The following is a 13,751-nucleotide window of genomic DNA, read 5'->3' on the forward strand; positions in this document are numbered from 1 at the left end:
CTATTCGATTTCTACGCTTTGAGCCGTGCCTAACGTCAAATCCTGCTTCCTTAGCGTATGCTATGTAGAAATCAATCCCGGCCTCTACTGTTTCGAATCGCTGTCCTTCGTACGGTGTCTTCTCTTTCGGAGTTGTCGGTCTCCAGTATTTCGGACCGTCTACGCCTATTTCCATTTCACATTCGTGTATTCCGTGTCCGCAATTATCTTCACCTGTTCATCACACGAAATACAGTTTAGAGGTGTTCGTCACTTGTAAATTACGTCATATAGTATGAAGGTTGTGCTCATTCTATAGTACGTTAGGAGTATTCCAATATGGTGGGGGTTCTGATGTGTGCTCGGGTAGTCCCGCTTGTGTGCGTGGTATCACAAACACATACTCCGTGAATGTCAGTATAGTTGTTTCATTTTCTCGGGGTGTTTTTTAACATGCTTACATGTGATTCTGGATTTGTGCATGGACTCACCCAGATGCGTGCACGGGTATGTGTATGGTAAGTTAGGCCCCGCCCGTGGTGTACGTTATTGCTACTGGTGTCCTAGGTGTGCACTGTACTATCTGTGCGTGTGCATGGTACCTTAGTGTCATTTTTCCCCCCAACCTGTCTGTGTTCATGTGATGTAGATTGTTAGGTTTTTCAATTACCCCTACTGTACATAGTAACCGCGTTGCATTGTTATCACATTCACACAATGTACTATTCAATGTTTATTCAAATTCTATGCTTTACCTATTGTAATGAATTTGTGATAATTACCTGGTTGTGATGGTGATGTATAATCCATTCTTGACTCTGATTCTTCATGTTCGTTGCTTGCCCTTAGTGCCGTTGGCGTCGAAGTTTCTTTCCCGTACGTTGTTTGCCGTTGCCGTGGGGGGTAGGTTCACGCTGGGTGTTGGAGTGCCGTGTTCTATAGTGTGTGATTCATTCTAATCATACTATAATTAGTCTTATTAATTTAGGTTAAATATCACAATCCTAGTTTTACCTAAATTAATACTCCCATCAATTGTCTTAATTACCCTTTTAATATTTGATTGGGATTCTGATTTATTTTTTCCCACTATAATCTAATCCCTTCATCTAATCTAATCTAATGGTCCATATTAGTCCATAGGTTTGTATTTTAAGAGTGTTCTCACTTGAATGCAATCCTATATATATATATATATATATATATATATATATATATATATATATATATATATATATATATATATATATATATATATATATATATACTAGTTTTTTACGCGCATTGCGCGATTGGGATAATGCCCAATATTATTATTTTTTAAATAAGTATTTTAAAGTATATATATCAAGGCAAGATTATATTGAATTGTTCATACATAGATAATTGAATATTAAATTTGCATATTTAAATAGGTAATTATAAGTTTACAAATGCAAGATAATATAGTCAACATTGATTATAATTGTCAATAAAATAATTGTATAGGTATGGTTGAAACCAAATACGGGACATAAGGGGAAGCAAATAAAAATTAGGGCATAAAATATTGAAGAGCTAACTACTGATTGCCAAACAAGGACATTGCGAGGTGATTTTCTACTTCAATTTGAATACTCCAACAAGTAGTTAATATGATTGACTTAATTATATTTTTTTAATTTTTTTTAAAAACAATTATTATTGTCATTTTACATGTTAATAATAATAATAATAATAATAATAATAATAATAATAATAATAAATTATATTTTAATTAAAAAATATTACACGTCTCACCATCAATTTTCTAAAAATAATAGTCTATAGTTTGAAATTTAGATTAATCAGAAGTACAGTACCCAAAAAAAATGCATTTCATAGTTGATGAACTTGAAGGGTACAAGAAAGTAGGGTTAATTGGAGTCTAAAACAATTGACAGTCTCAATCAAAAGCTGCAACTCATCCTTCAGTTTCTTTTTCTTTATAATCAAGTCATCTGTAACATAATTGTCTTCGCTCATAAGTTACGAAATCAAGAACTGAAAAAAGGTAAGAGTTCTGAGTTCAGTTCATTTTGCATATGCAAAGGCAATGCAGTGTTTATAACTTGGCTGAAAGTTTTCCAGCAGATTTAGTTTGAAGCCTCGTTTTATGATAACACGAGGCAGCTTGGTTGCAGCAAACTGTTATTGTCACACGTTTCAAAACTCGGTCCGATTGTCCGAATATACCCGCCTTAGCTCAGCTCCACCTTCTTTGATCCTCTTCCTCGTCTACTGGAGTATACCAACAAGGCCTTCTCTTCGAGTTGCTCAATCTGTAATTCAAGAGCACTTCTTCGTTACAGATTGGTCTAGTCGCCACGAGAACGAGAGACTTCAGGATGGGGACATCTGCTCCTCCTCCACTGCTATTTGATTTCCAAGATTTGAACCAAAAGCTGCCGAGTTTCTTCATGTTAACCTCTCCATTTCCAAATGAAATATTCGGAATGTAAGGTCTCAAGTCCTTCTCGGTTAGTGGAAAGTCGTAGGAGCAAACCATGACATTCGGGGCCATGTCCTTGGCTGGATGATTGGCAAAATGCGCAAAAGCTAGAGGGTTTCTCCTCTCCAACACGTCACCTTTACGTCCTATACTCGTACCATCCAACGGTTTACTAAGCATCCTCCAGACTCGATCAGAACCGTTGTTTTCAGCAGCTTGTTTAATTGGTGTAGCGTGTGGGCCACACGATCCATCCCATATTTCACGAGACTCTCCGCCAGCACCCCAGGGCTTTGCATTGATCACGGACCCGTCATACCTTGTGATCAAGTATGAATTCTGGGAATCAACTCTTGGATACCCGGGAATGTAACGGTAGTAAGCTGGAGAATAGACTACACCAGGATAGAATGCTATAACAGCACCCAGCTCAGCTTCGCCGTTTAAAAATAAACCTTTGCCAGCATCTTCATGGGGAATTTGAGATGGTTTTACCTCGAGAGTATAGCCAATGAGCTCCTTCAACCTCTGAGAAACCTCTGCACGCTTTAAAGCCTTGATTTCAGGAACAGCTGTACTGCAAATTTGTGCGTGATTAGATTCCAGGGAGCTAGCTACTCAGCAAACAAAGTTCTCTGAGTGAAGATGCATAAAGGTACTAAATGAAAAATATAAGCAAAGGTGAAATAAATAGCAAGGTGGGCTATGGAAGATTTCAATATAGATTATGTTAAGAGTCATTGATAAAATATGAAAGAACATATAGGTTTATAAGGTCATGGGTTAGACTAGCTAATTGATTGGATTCAATCTTTTAGTGTGGTTTGGCTCCATATCTATTATAGCCCAATTGATTGACCCTAGCCCAACTTAGATTATATCATGATATCAAAGTCTGTTCGGTCCACTTTGTGTTCACCCGGTTGTCTTGTTCGGTCCACTTTGTGTTCACCCGGCTGTCTTGTTCGGTCCACTTTGGTGGCGTCTAGAGCTTTCGTTTCTAGGTTAGACTAGCTAATTGATTGGATTCAATCTTTTAGTATGGCTTGGCCCATGCTCATTATAACCCAATTGAGTGACCCTAGCCCAATCTTAGATTATAAGAGATCACATAAAAGGTTGGTCCTAGTGCATAAGGCCAGCGCAATCGTCATGTCAGGTAAGGAGAAGTAAAGTTGCATGCACGTTAAAATAAATATTAATTCTCAAATGAAATACACAAAATGAAGAATTATTGAACTTGAGAGAATAATATGATAAAATGGCACTTACCAGGGCAATTATTCAAAGGAGAACTTCCACCAACAGCGAAACTAAGACCACTACGACGAGGAGGATTACTCCTTTCTAAGGGTAATTGAGGCTCAACAGGGCTCTTCGAAACAGGGATTAAAATTTCATCCATACATGTGCAGAAGGTTTCAACTTGACAGTGAACATTTTCCTGAACCTGCTTCTGTTGATCGTCAAGGGAGGCCTTGCTAGCCATATCGATTATCTCTTCTGCATCTTTTTCATCAGCACCCTTCCCCAGACGATTGTGGCTGAAAATATTGGATTATCATGAGAAGGTGAAACTGTAAAATGTGGAAGCAATGACTGACTCGTCCTTCACTTGAAACATATCAGCATACTTTAATTTAGAATGATATAAACAAAAATTAGCTATAACAGACACAAAGGAGAGCCTGAGAAACTAAAAGAGACAGTGGGCATGTCAAAGCTCGACATCTCTTAACAAAGTATATCAACGACATTATGAAAAGAAGGAACTACTTTTTTTTTTTTCTTTTTGTAATTAAGAAAAGGAAAGTAGTAACTTATTAGCCATAAGCCATGTGTCTGCCATCTTCCATAGACAAAAATAAAATTACATATAAAACCCAAATACTAGTTACTATTACAATAAAATAAAATATCAAAACCTCTACCATCTAGGAATGAAAAATAATGGACATATTAATGATACTTGCACAAAAGTTCTTATGTCTTTTTTTGAATATTATTGACTCTATTACAATGTAGTATCTGTTCTATACTTTCTTTAACTACTGCAGCCCAATGAGTCAATACCCCACCACTGGGGTTCGATCTTGTGACCTTCCCTCAAGGGGAGCCACAGAGGTGCCATCTGAGCACAAGGTGCTTGGCAAAGTTCTTATGTCTAATTCTCATCCTTCTCTCTTTTATGGTTGTGAAACCATTTCAATCTTATTAAAAGCTCAAATGTTTGCACTTTGCTCAACACGCAAATATATACCCAAACGCTACTGAAGATGAATCTGATTACACCTTCATGAAAAGAGAAGCAATTGCATCAAGGATCATTTCCGAGTAGTACTAATTAGAAGTTAATCAAATTAATAAAAGCTTTTGTAAGATGGGCAAAAGTGGTTGGCCAAATCTCCAACACTTGCAAATTTCACTCAATACAAGTACACAGCATGACTAAATAGCTTTAAAAGCTTTAACTACAATAAAATGATAGTTCATAGACCTGCCATATCCTGCTAAGATAAGCATAAGCTCCACCATTCCACAAAGTTTGAAAAACATGGCGATAAACTGCTACTCACCTAGTATAAAGGAAAAGGCGATTTATATCTGTCTCAAACTGAAAACGCCTTGGATCTCTTGCAAACGTGGGGCTTTTTGCAAGAACCTTCACAGCCTAAAATTAGAGCAAAAATATCAGATTTTTAGTTCAAAATGATGGTTTGGAAGACCCCCTTTTATTCATATTGTGTGATCGAAACAAAAACATGCCAATATCGGATAAAATCTTAAAAACTAAGATACTAATATCGAGTTTTAAGCATATCAATGTATGAAATTTCAGATGGAGGATGGGAGAAAGATGACCTCTTGAAATTTGTTAAACAGAAAGGCCATGGAGAAGCCGCTGGTCTACTTGGTAAAGAACCCCTCGCTCGCCTGAGCTGAATTCTGCGGCGGCTGTAACTGTGGAGCGATAGATCATAGATAGACGGTAAAAGAAAATCTGGAGGAGCAGTTTATAATTTTTGAAATGTTAGGGCAAATATTGACAATAATAAATGTTACGATGGTGAATACATTTTGCTTTGAATTTAACAAAAATGCCCATTTGCCAAAAACCATGTTGTCACTTGTGGGTGACATAATTGTGACTCTCTCGAATGGGAGGTTATATATTTAAATTTTAGTGAGGATATTGACTGAATAAAGATATAGTAAATGATTCAAAACGATAATTCAATCACACAGTATCCTTTCACCAAGATCTGAACGAAGATCATCACAAATGACCCAAAACATTGTCAAGCTTCGATAAATAACATAGGCTCGATGACGCCTTTAGAGTATTGGTTTAGTGAATGAAAAAGTCTTACTTAAAACTTGTATTCAGTGATAGTATTATTGGGTTCTTTTGTACTTCAGTGTATAATTTGATGATCTCAAAGTTAGATTGACTTGATTTACCTTTTTATGGGTCTAGAGGTAGGTTCATGGAGTTCAGGATATAATGCAACAAAAGAAGAAAAGCTTAGGTTATCAAAAAATAATAAAAGTACTCACAAGGACAATTCAATTGGTTCATGGGTGATTTTTTTTTTTTTGGAAATAAGGAAGGGTTGAGCCCCGGAGAGAAACAAAACACAAAATTAGTCACCACGAGCGTAAGGAACCCCGCTCCAATCACTATAAACAAGTTCCACAACTCCACAAGAATGGCATTGGGACAAAAATAAAGCAATGCCAAATCAGGTTGTGGACCGTAATTTCTCAACAACCATTCTGCCACTTGATTTTGCTCCCGCAAAACATGACAGCAATTGACGATCCAATCTTTCTTAATCCAGCTTTTGCACTCGAAGATGATGTTATTCTATTCAGGATTCCACTGCCCGTAGCTTCAAAAAGGGGATCATGGGATAAATTGTAAGCAAAGACACATTATTAAGCCCTAGCAGCCGCAATATGAGAGTTTCACCTAATATGGTGGACTCCTTGTGAACACCAAACATTAGTCCTCCCATCTAATAAGTAGTCGCCATAATTTACATTTCCACTATCCTATCACTTTTTCACTATCCTATCGGACCAAGGTGTAGATCCCTTTTGTGGGCAAAAAAGAATAAAAGCTAATGACTACACAAAAACCAGTGGCAAAAGCCTAATTCTTTCATTCTGTGGGATGCAAGTATGGCTGAGGTCACCTGTCATCCACAGGAGACATACAATGACAACAAGACTGGGCAACCAACAAGAACAATAACGTTAGTTGCTAATGATGATAAGGTTTCTCTGCACCAATTTTGGTGCAATACCAAACACTGGCATCAAATTCCGAGATCAAACTACACCTACACTTGAATCAGCCTTTTTGACACACCGCTGTCTATTGTAGCAGAGGACTCGTTGCTCCTCGCATGGTCTGCAGCACCACTAAAACTGCAGAAAGCGATGAAATAATATAAGTACCAAAATGCAGAAGAAAACCCGAGCACAAACAATGTTGCCCCCGGACATAGTTCAGTACTTCAATTGGTTAACCAGTGTTGCAAAAATCGCGCTCTAGGCGGTCCCCAGGCGCCTAGCGATTTTTTCAACATTGTGGTTAACCAAATCAACCCAGAGTAAAGTTAACGGATTGTTTAATTGGCAGCTGTGCAAGTTCAAATCCTACCAAGGGGAGCGGGATTTGCCACCAAAGTTTTAGGGCAATGGCAGGTGGAGGCCTTGGGGTCTAAACCCAGGGACATACATTGTTTACACTTTCAAGTGAAATGCTAACTGAAACAAGCTCTGACATTCTATGAAACCGTGAAAAATGCCCAAGGATGAATGCGATATTGGTTTAAACCCTAAACCTGAGGGCCCTCACCCCGTGCCCTGGGGATTGTGAAAGGAGGTAAACCTGAGTGCTTGTTTTTTGCCCCAATACTGAGATCCTCCCGCATTGAGGACTCGAACCCGAGTATTTGCTGGGTCACTACACCCACACTCAACCTTTCGACCACTGAGCTATGTCCCTAGGGGCAAGATGAATGTAATATGTCATCATGAATGAAGTCATGAAGGAATATCTATTATCGAAGGTTGCAACCGACTTACCAATCAAACAAAGGAGGACAATGGCTGAGAAAACAACTCGAACGGAGCGACTATATTGCATGTAATATTGAGACCTCTGAAGCTGTCTTTGAATGGCTCCGTACAGACCATACAGTCGCTTGCCATAACATTTATCAGAGCCATCGGTGCAACTCTTACTCTTTTCATGGCATTTGGTAATGTCCTTCACAGAAAAGAGCAGATTATATCACAATAGTACAATACAGTTGAATTCAAAAGGAAAATTCCTAACCATATCGGTAGCCATCCAGGAATGACTAAACATCTGCAAGAAGAAAATATTCACCCTACTCAACTGCTGAATATGCGGGAATGAAGCACAGCCTACTTTGTTGTGATCAGAGGCCTTCAACTTTCTGTAACCATTCCTTGAGAACTTCAAGTGGTTTGCAAACTCCATGCCATTCAAAAATCCTGAAAAGCTAGGAATCTTTCGCATGGGAGATTCAGGTCGTCTATTGGGGACATCAGTCGCGACTGCAATCTTCAATGTACCCATGTCAGCATTGGCACTAGCCGTCCTACGGTGCCCTGAACACTTCTCCTCCTTAGCCTCCACTCGACCCTGCTCTAGAGAATTGGACATATTCGAACACTCGGGCATCAACTCTCTATCAGCTACCTCACAACTCACTGTCTGCTGCTCTTTACCAGGAACTCTTCGAACAGCAGACGATGTGGATGGTCCTGATAGGAACACTGCAAGCTCATTGCACTCTCTCTCGTCTAACAAGACCCATGGCAATGGCGGCTTGCCCTGAGAAACGGCTGGTTCATTTAAAGATCCCTCAACTTTCTTAATCTGACTGTTAATAGCAACAGCAAACTCACGATGCCTATCTTTTGCAGAATCCGCTGGATTATTATTAGTGTAGCTTGAATTAACAGCCCTCTCAAAGTCATCCAACTGCATTACATTAATAATCCACATTTCACCCATGCATAGGCAGCTATACATATTAAGGGAAAGGCTACAATGCTTATAGAAACAAGAATTGATAATACCAGAAGTAACCCCAACCAAGTTGGTAAGACGGTTGACTTGGTAACCACAAACTCACAATTTCGACTCCCACTCCCAAGCGGTCTATTGGCCTTCTCTCTAGCTATTGGCCTTCTTGGTTTAAATCAGTCAACTATGGGTAAACTAGGCACCAACCAAATTGGTCAAACAATTGATTTGGTAACCAAACGCTTACAAGTTTGACTCCCAGCAAGTGTGACCTATAACCTATTGGTCTTCTAGGTTTGAACCTATCAGCTATGGGTAGTAGCCTATTTACCTCCTTGTGGTACTTTGGAGGCTAGGGTTATAGTTTCTGTAAATAGGAATCATTTGAATACTTTACCTGCCATTTAGCAGTGCCAAGAGCAGTCCGTAAATCTCGACGAATATCATCAGAGTTCCAAATGGTGGATTTCTCCTTCTTGGAAATAACCCATTTTCTATAAGTGGATTCCATCCTTCATTATAAAAGCAAAAGAAAATAAATTATTATTATATATTACAAAGGCCTATCCGCATAAATCCATCAAACCCATACAAAACTGGAGAATATACATTTTGATGAATACTGCAAATAAAGCAAAACGCAGCGGAAAGGGAAACAACCGGAAAAAACAAAATTTGCAGAAAATGTTACCTGTCGGCGGATTGCTGAACCTCTTCGGCGGCAGGAAAGAAAGGATCTTTCTCCCACCGTTCAAAATGTGTCGCCATTTATCCTCGAATTCGAGATTTTTGTTTCCCAATTTACACCAAAGGATTCAGCACCGAAAACCAATAGTTCTGTCCAGAAAAATTCACAGATTACGTCGAAATGGGAAAGAACAAGCCGAAATTAAGGATGAACAACAGTCTTTCGAATTCAAATGCGCGAGCGAAATACGAAAATTGGAGATTTTATGCGTTCTTTTGGATTCAGAGAACTAATTTTCCTTTTCCTTTTTTTTTTTTTTTTTTCTTTCCATGTTCGATTTCGGTTATATATATATGGTAAGCAAAACCCGAAGAAATTTGCGTTAACGTACGAATTTTTGGGGGTACAGTCAAAATGACCGTGCTATTGACTGATGTTGACCATGGAGGGGATTTCTAGCAAATAATTTCTAATTTCGGAGAATTATATTTTTGTCCTTCAATTATTGGAATAAATTTATAATTAATAGTAATCATTTCTATATTGAATTTAATTATATAACTGACTCTATTACAATGCAGTATTAATATTGAGGCTCAAATCTACAAACTCCTATATGGAAGAAGAGCTTGGTATCACTAGACTAATTAATTTTTTAACTAATCAATCAATTATTATTATGATCACAATAGGTATTTATTTTTAACGCATATTCAAATAGAAGAGATGTCAAGGACCATGTGGTCTATTAGCACTAAGTTGCTATTCTATTGTGAGGTTGTGAGTTTGAGCCTTAGTTGATTATTACTTTTTAGATTTTTGTTTTAATTTTTTTGTTCATATTGATGCTTTGAATTTCATTTTATTAGGATCAATTCACTTGACTTTTTGTTTTTGTATTCTAAAATTGATGGAATAATTACAAATGAATTCGGAACGGGACAACATAAAGCGAACCAAGTTCGAAGTTCCGGAGGTAACCCGGACCTAGACCTGACGGACTTGGGCATATCCAAGCCCCGCGCTTGGCCATAAGGTCGGCTTCCTCGGCTACGGGGTCGGCACTTGGGTTGAGCTCGACACTCGGCTGAGCTCCGTGCTTGGGCGGGTGTCGAGTCTTCGCGTGGACGCGGTTTTGGCGGTGTTTGTTGCAGTCCAAGGAGGTTGTAACTCCCACTATTTTTTTCGAGGTAGTTGGGGTCGATTTAGAGTATAAAAGCACTCCATCGTGTCTTGTTAAGACATAATTCATTCATTATCCACTACTTTCTTGTTATTGCATAAATTTTTTCTTGTAATGACATTACACTGGATCAATACAATATTGTCCCCGTGACTTATCAATTTTGTCCTTTTATTACCATCACAGTTATCATTGTCTTTATACCATTATCCTTATTTGTCATAATCCTTAATTTAATCGGGTTAATTGATTCGAACCCCAGGTCAATATAATCCATCAAAAACATTTATTACTATTATAAGCTCATACACAAATAATCATCAATATTGATACTTATTCTCAACTCATCATACTGCCAATTACCAAACATACATAATACTTTCACTAAAACTCATTATCATTACTACGTATTTGATTCACAATCCGATTCCGATTACTATGTGCGAACCAAACCGACCCTAATTGTCCGGCAAATTATGCTGTGCATCCGTATGCACCATGCATGGTGCATACGGATGCAAAAACAACGTCGTTTTATTAAAAATGCGCGTCTCCCCTTAAAAAAAAATCAAGTTCGATTCCCAAGAACAACATATGAACTAAAAATCCAGAATCGATGAACTATAATTCCATAATCGATGAACTAAAATTCCAGAATCTAATCTATGAACTAAAAATTTCAGAATGAATGAACTAAAATTCCAGAATCTATGAACTAAAATTTTAGAATCGATGAACTACAATTCCAGAATCGATGAACTATAATTCCAGAATCAATGAACTAAAATTCCATAATCCATAAACTAAAATTCCATAATCCATGAACTAAAATTCCAGAATGAATGAACAACATAATGCTGTTGCTGGGAATCGAACCTAATTTTTTTTTAAAGGGGAGACGCGCGTTTTTAATAAAACGACGTCGTTTTTGCATCCGTATGCATCATGCATGGTGCATACGGATGGACATCATAACTACTCTAATTGTCCAGTAAATCAAAGCATTTTCGTCTTTAATTATCAAGTTAGAAAGTATTTTTAATCACAAAATATTTCTAGTAGTAAACAATAAACTACCAAATGCCTTGTGCTCAGATGACACATCTGTCCCTCCATTAAGGGAAGGTCACCAGATCGAGCCCTGGTGGATCTTGTATTCTTGACTATTTAAACTGCAATAGATAAATAACAGATAACACGTAATAGAGTCAATAGTATTACAAATAAAAAACTATAAACTATTAATCTTAATAAATAAATAAATACAAAACTAAAACCCTATCTGGTATATAGATTTAAGCCTGGTTCTACTTCATCAAGTCTCTAACCGGCGCAGCCATGACCGACGAAGAAGCGCTGTGCGAGGCAGCTCGGAACGGCGACTCGGACAAAGTGAAATCATTGATAGAGTCCGGAGCCGACGTCTCATATTTCGATAGCGACGGCCTGAATCCACTGATGCACGCGGCCAAGCACGGCCACGCGGAGGTGGTCAAGGACCTCATCGACGCCGGCGCTCCCTGGAATGCTCTCTCTCCTTCCAATCACTCTGCCGGCGACTTCGCCATGGAGGCTGGCCACCAAGAAGCCTTCGACGCCCTCCTCAATGCAGGTTAAAACTTCATACTCCTTACCATTTTCATTGTTAAAGTGCAAATCCAACTTACATCAATGAGTTTTTCCAGTGCATAAAAGTTAAATTTATGAAATTGAAAGTTTTTTACATGTATTAAGTATAAAATGGTAATATCTCAGCTGAAGTGATCACACTAGACTTCTGCAGCCGTTGAAAGACTAGTACTATAGTAATTTGGGAAATTAGCAATCTGGAACAACTCTAATATTTCTTTGGGGGTGATAATAATATAATTGATTGAAGTTGCTTCGTACATCCCCTTATGTGATGGTTGGTACTTTCAATATGTTTGCCATTATTTATGTACTTTATGTTAGTTCTCAAGAGTTTATCCCTGAACCTTCTGGTTTGTATGTATAGCATTACAAGCAGAATTGATACTTGGCACAATTGCAAGGAAGGGAAATGCGAACAAGAACTCTGATGATTACTTGGAAGATAGAGTTAGTTTCAGTGAGGATAAGATTATGGATGCAGAAAGCAAGGCTGTTATGATGGCTTGGGAGAAACCATTGATGGAGGCTCATGCAAAGGCAGTTTGCTCAAATGGCGGCCATGTTTTGAACGTTGGATTTGGAATGGGGCTCGTGGATACTGCCATACAGCAATATGCACCTGCTTCACATACTATTATTGAAGCTCATCCTGAGGTTTATGATCGCATGATACGTCAAGGATGGGACAAGAAGGATAATGTGAAGATCATTTTTGGTCGTTGGCAGGACGTTGTTTCACAACTTGAATCTTATGATGGTAACCCCCCTACTAAGCCTTTCCCCTAAAAACTTAACAAAGTGAAATCATATATAACCTACTATGGTCAACTCATTGTAGTTATAATTGGTTTTGGATCCAACTGAGTTAAAACACGTGCCTTAAGTAAAGAATTGATGAAACTTCAATGGGAAATGGCCATTGAATTGTGATTTCTGATGAAGCACAATTCAGCCTTCAAGCTTGTAAAATTAGTTGGAGATGTCTAAACTTGGCCTTTTTGATTGTATGCGGAACTGTCATTTGATGTGAAGTTTTAACAACTAGCCTTCTACCAAATAAATAATTCTTGGATTTATTTTTTCAATTTGTTAGGTATATTCTTCGATACATATGGGGAATATTATGAAGATATGCGAGAGTTTCACCAATATCTTCCTAAATTATTGAATCCTGGTGGTATCTATTCATTCTTTAATGGCCTCTGCGGAGGTAACCCTTTCTTCCATGTTGTTTACTGTCAATTAGTTTCCCTGGAACTTGCCAGCACGGGTTATTCTACACAGTTGATACCTCTACCGGTGAAGGATTGCTTAAGCAAAGAAATCTGGGAAGGTGTTAAACACAAGTACTGGGAGTTGGATACATATTATCTCCCTGTTTGTCAGTCTACAAATGAATCTGACTGATTTTATTTACTTGTTTTTTAGTGATAACAATAGACCATTTTGTGGACCCCATACATAGGGGGAGCTTTGTATTCCAGGCTTCTATTTGTTTTTTAATATAGTTATTTTCAAGTAAAGATCATTCTCGTTCACAAAACGTAACAGCAGGAGATGCGCATCTCTTGATATTTTGTTAAATTCATAGTTATTCCATGTGTACTAATTTTCAGCAATGATATTTAGAATTTTGTAACTGGTGGATTGTCTCTTGTTGTTGTTGTTTTACTTGTTTATACTGTTTGTTACAAAATCTCATGGCTTGCAGCATCTTGTTATGTATAAG

The 13,751-nt window shown here is 38.0% G+C and overlaps 3 protein-coding genes across 4 annotated transcripts; 1 reads left to right on the top strand and 2 right to left on the bottom strand.

Moving 5' to 3' along the window:
* Positions 1–1,764: 1,764 nt before the first annotated feature.
* On the bottom strand, positions 1,765–5,483 carry LOC109153007. The gene is made up of 4 exons (XM_019300727.1): positions 5,312–5,483; positions 5,026–5,120; positions 3,722–3,993; positions 1,765–3,021 (listed from the first exon to the last, which is right to left on the bottom strand). Exons 1-4 carry the CDS (start codon positions 5,339–5,341, stop codon positions 2,204–2,206), a joined length of 1,215 nt encoding a protein of 404 aa, XP_019156272.1. The 5' UTR covers positions 5,342–5,483; the 3' UTR covers positions 1,765–2,203.
* A 1,025-nt stretch (positions 5,484–6,508) lies between these two features.
* Positions 6,509–9,557, bottom strand: LOC109153008. Of its 2 annotated transcripts, none has more exons than XM_019300728.1 (5): positions 9,211–9,557; positions 8,917–9,031; positions 7,800–8,474; positions 7,547–7,730; positions 6,509–6,883 (listed from the first exon to the last, which is right to left on the bottom strand). In XM_019300728.1, the coding sequence occupies exons 1-5, from the start codon at positions 9,285–9,287 to the stop codon at positions 6,831–6,833; spliced, it is 1,104 nt and encodes a 367-aa protein (XP_019156273.1). In that variant the 5' UTR covers positions 9,288–9,557; the 3' UTR covers positions 6,509–6,830. The 2 variants fall into 2 exon arrangements, with proteins under 2 accessions (XP_019156273.1, XP_019156274.1); XM_019300729.1 differs by having other exon boundaries at positions 7,854–8,474; positions 9,211–9,554.
* A 2,098-nt stretch (positions 9,558–11,655) lies between these two features.
* Positions 11,656–13,661, top strand: LOC109153010 (protein arginine N-methyltransferase 2). The gene is made up of 3 exons (XM_019300730.1): positions 11,656–12,002; positions 12,387–12,779; positions 13,116–13,661. Exons 1-3 carry the CDS (start codon positions 11,729–11,731, stop codon positions 13,427–13,429), a joined length of 981 nt encoding a protein of 326 aa, XP_019156275.1. The 5' UTR covers positions 11,656–11,728; the 3' UTR covers positions 13,430–13,661.
* Positions 13,662–13,751: the final 90 nt, after the last annotated feature.

The sequence above is a fragment of the Ipomoea nil genome, unplaced genomic scaffold (genome assembly GCF_001879475.1).
Source record: "Ipomoea nil cultivar Tokyo-kokei standard unplaced genomic scaffold, Asagao_1.1 scaffold2480, whole genome shotgun sequence".
Taxonomy (NCBI): domain Eukaryota; kingdom Viridiplantae; phylum Streptophyta; class Magnoliopsida; order Solanales; family Convolvulaceae; genus Ipomoea; species Ipomoea nil.

Excerpts from the sequence above, each read along its gene's own strand:
- LOC109153010 (XM_019300730.1), top strand. The coding sequence starts at position 11,729 with ATGACCGACGAAGAAGCGCTGTGCGAGGCAGCTCGGAACGGCGACTCG. Across the intron at positions 12,003-12,386 it reads CGACGCCCTCCTCAATGCAG|CATTACAAGCAGAATTGATA; the intron begins GTTAAAACTTCA and ends TTGTATGTATAG. Across the intron at positions 12,780-13,115 it reads ACAACTTGAATCTTATGATG|GTATATTCTTCGATACATAT; the intron begins GTAACCCCCCTA and ends TCAATTTGTTAG.
- LOC109153008 (XM_019300728.1), bottom strand. The coding sequence starts at position 9,287 with ATGGCGACACATTTTGAACGGTGGGAGAAAGATCCTTTCTTTCCTGCC. Across the intron at positions 9,032-9,210 it reads GTTCAGCAATCCGCCGACAG|GATGGAATCCACTTATAGAA; the intron begins GTAACATTTTCT and ends TTTATAATGAAG. Across the intron at positions 6,884-7,546 it reads TGTCCTCCTTTGTTTGATTG|TTTTAGTGGTGCTGCAGACC; the intron begins GTAAGTCGGTTG and ends CGCTTTCTGCAG.
- LOC109153007 (XM_019300727.1), bottom strand. The coding sequence starts at position 5,341 with ATGGCCTTTCTGTTTAACAAATTTCAAGAG. Across the intron at positions 5,121-5,311 it reads TGTTTAACAAATTTCAAGAG|GCTGTGAAGGTTCTTGCAAA; the intron begins GTCATCTTTCTC and ends CTCTAATTTTAG. Across the intron at positions 3,994-5,025 it reads CGCCTTTTCCTTTATACTAG|CCACAATCGTCTGGGGAAGG; the intron begins GTGAGTAGCAGT and ends CAATATTTTCAG.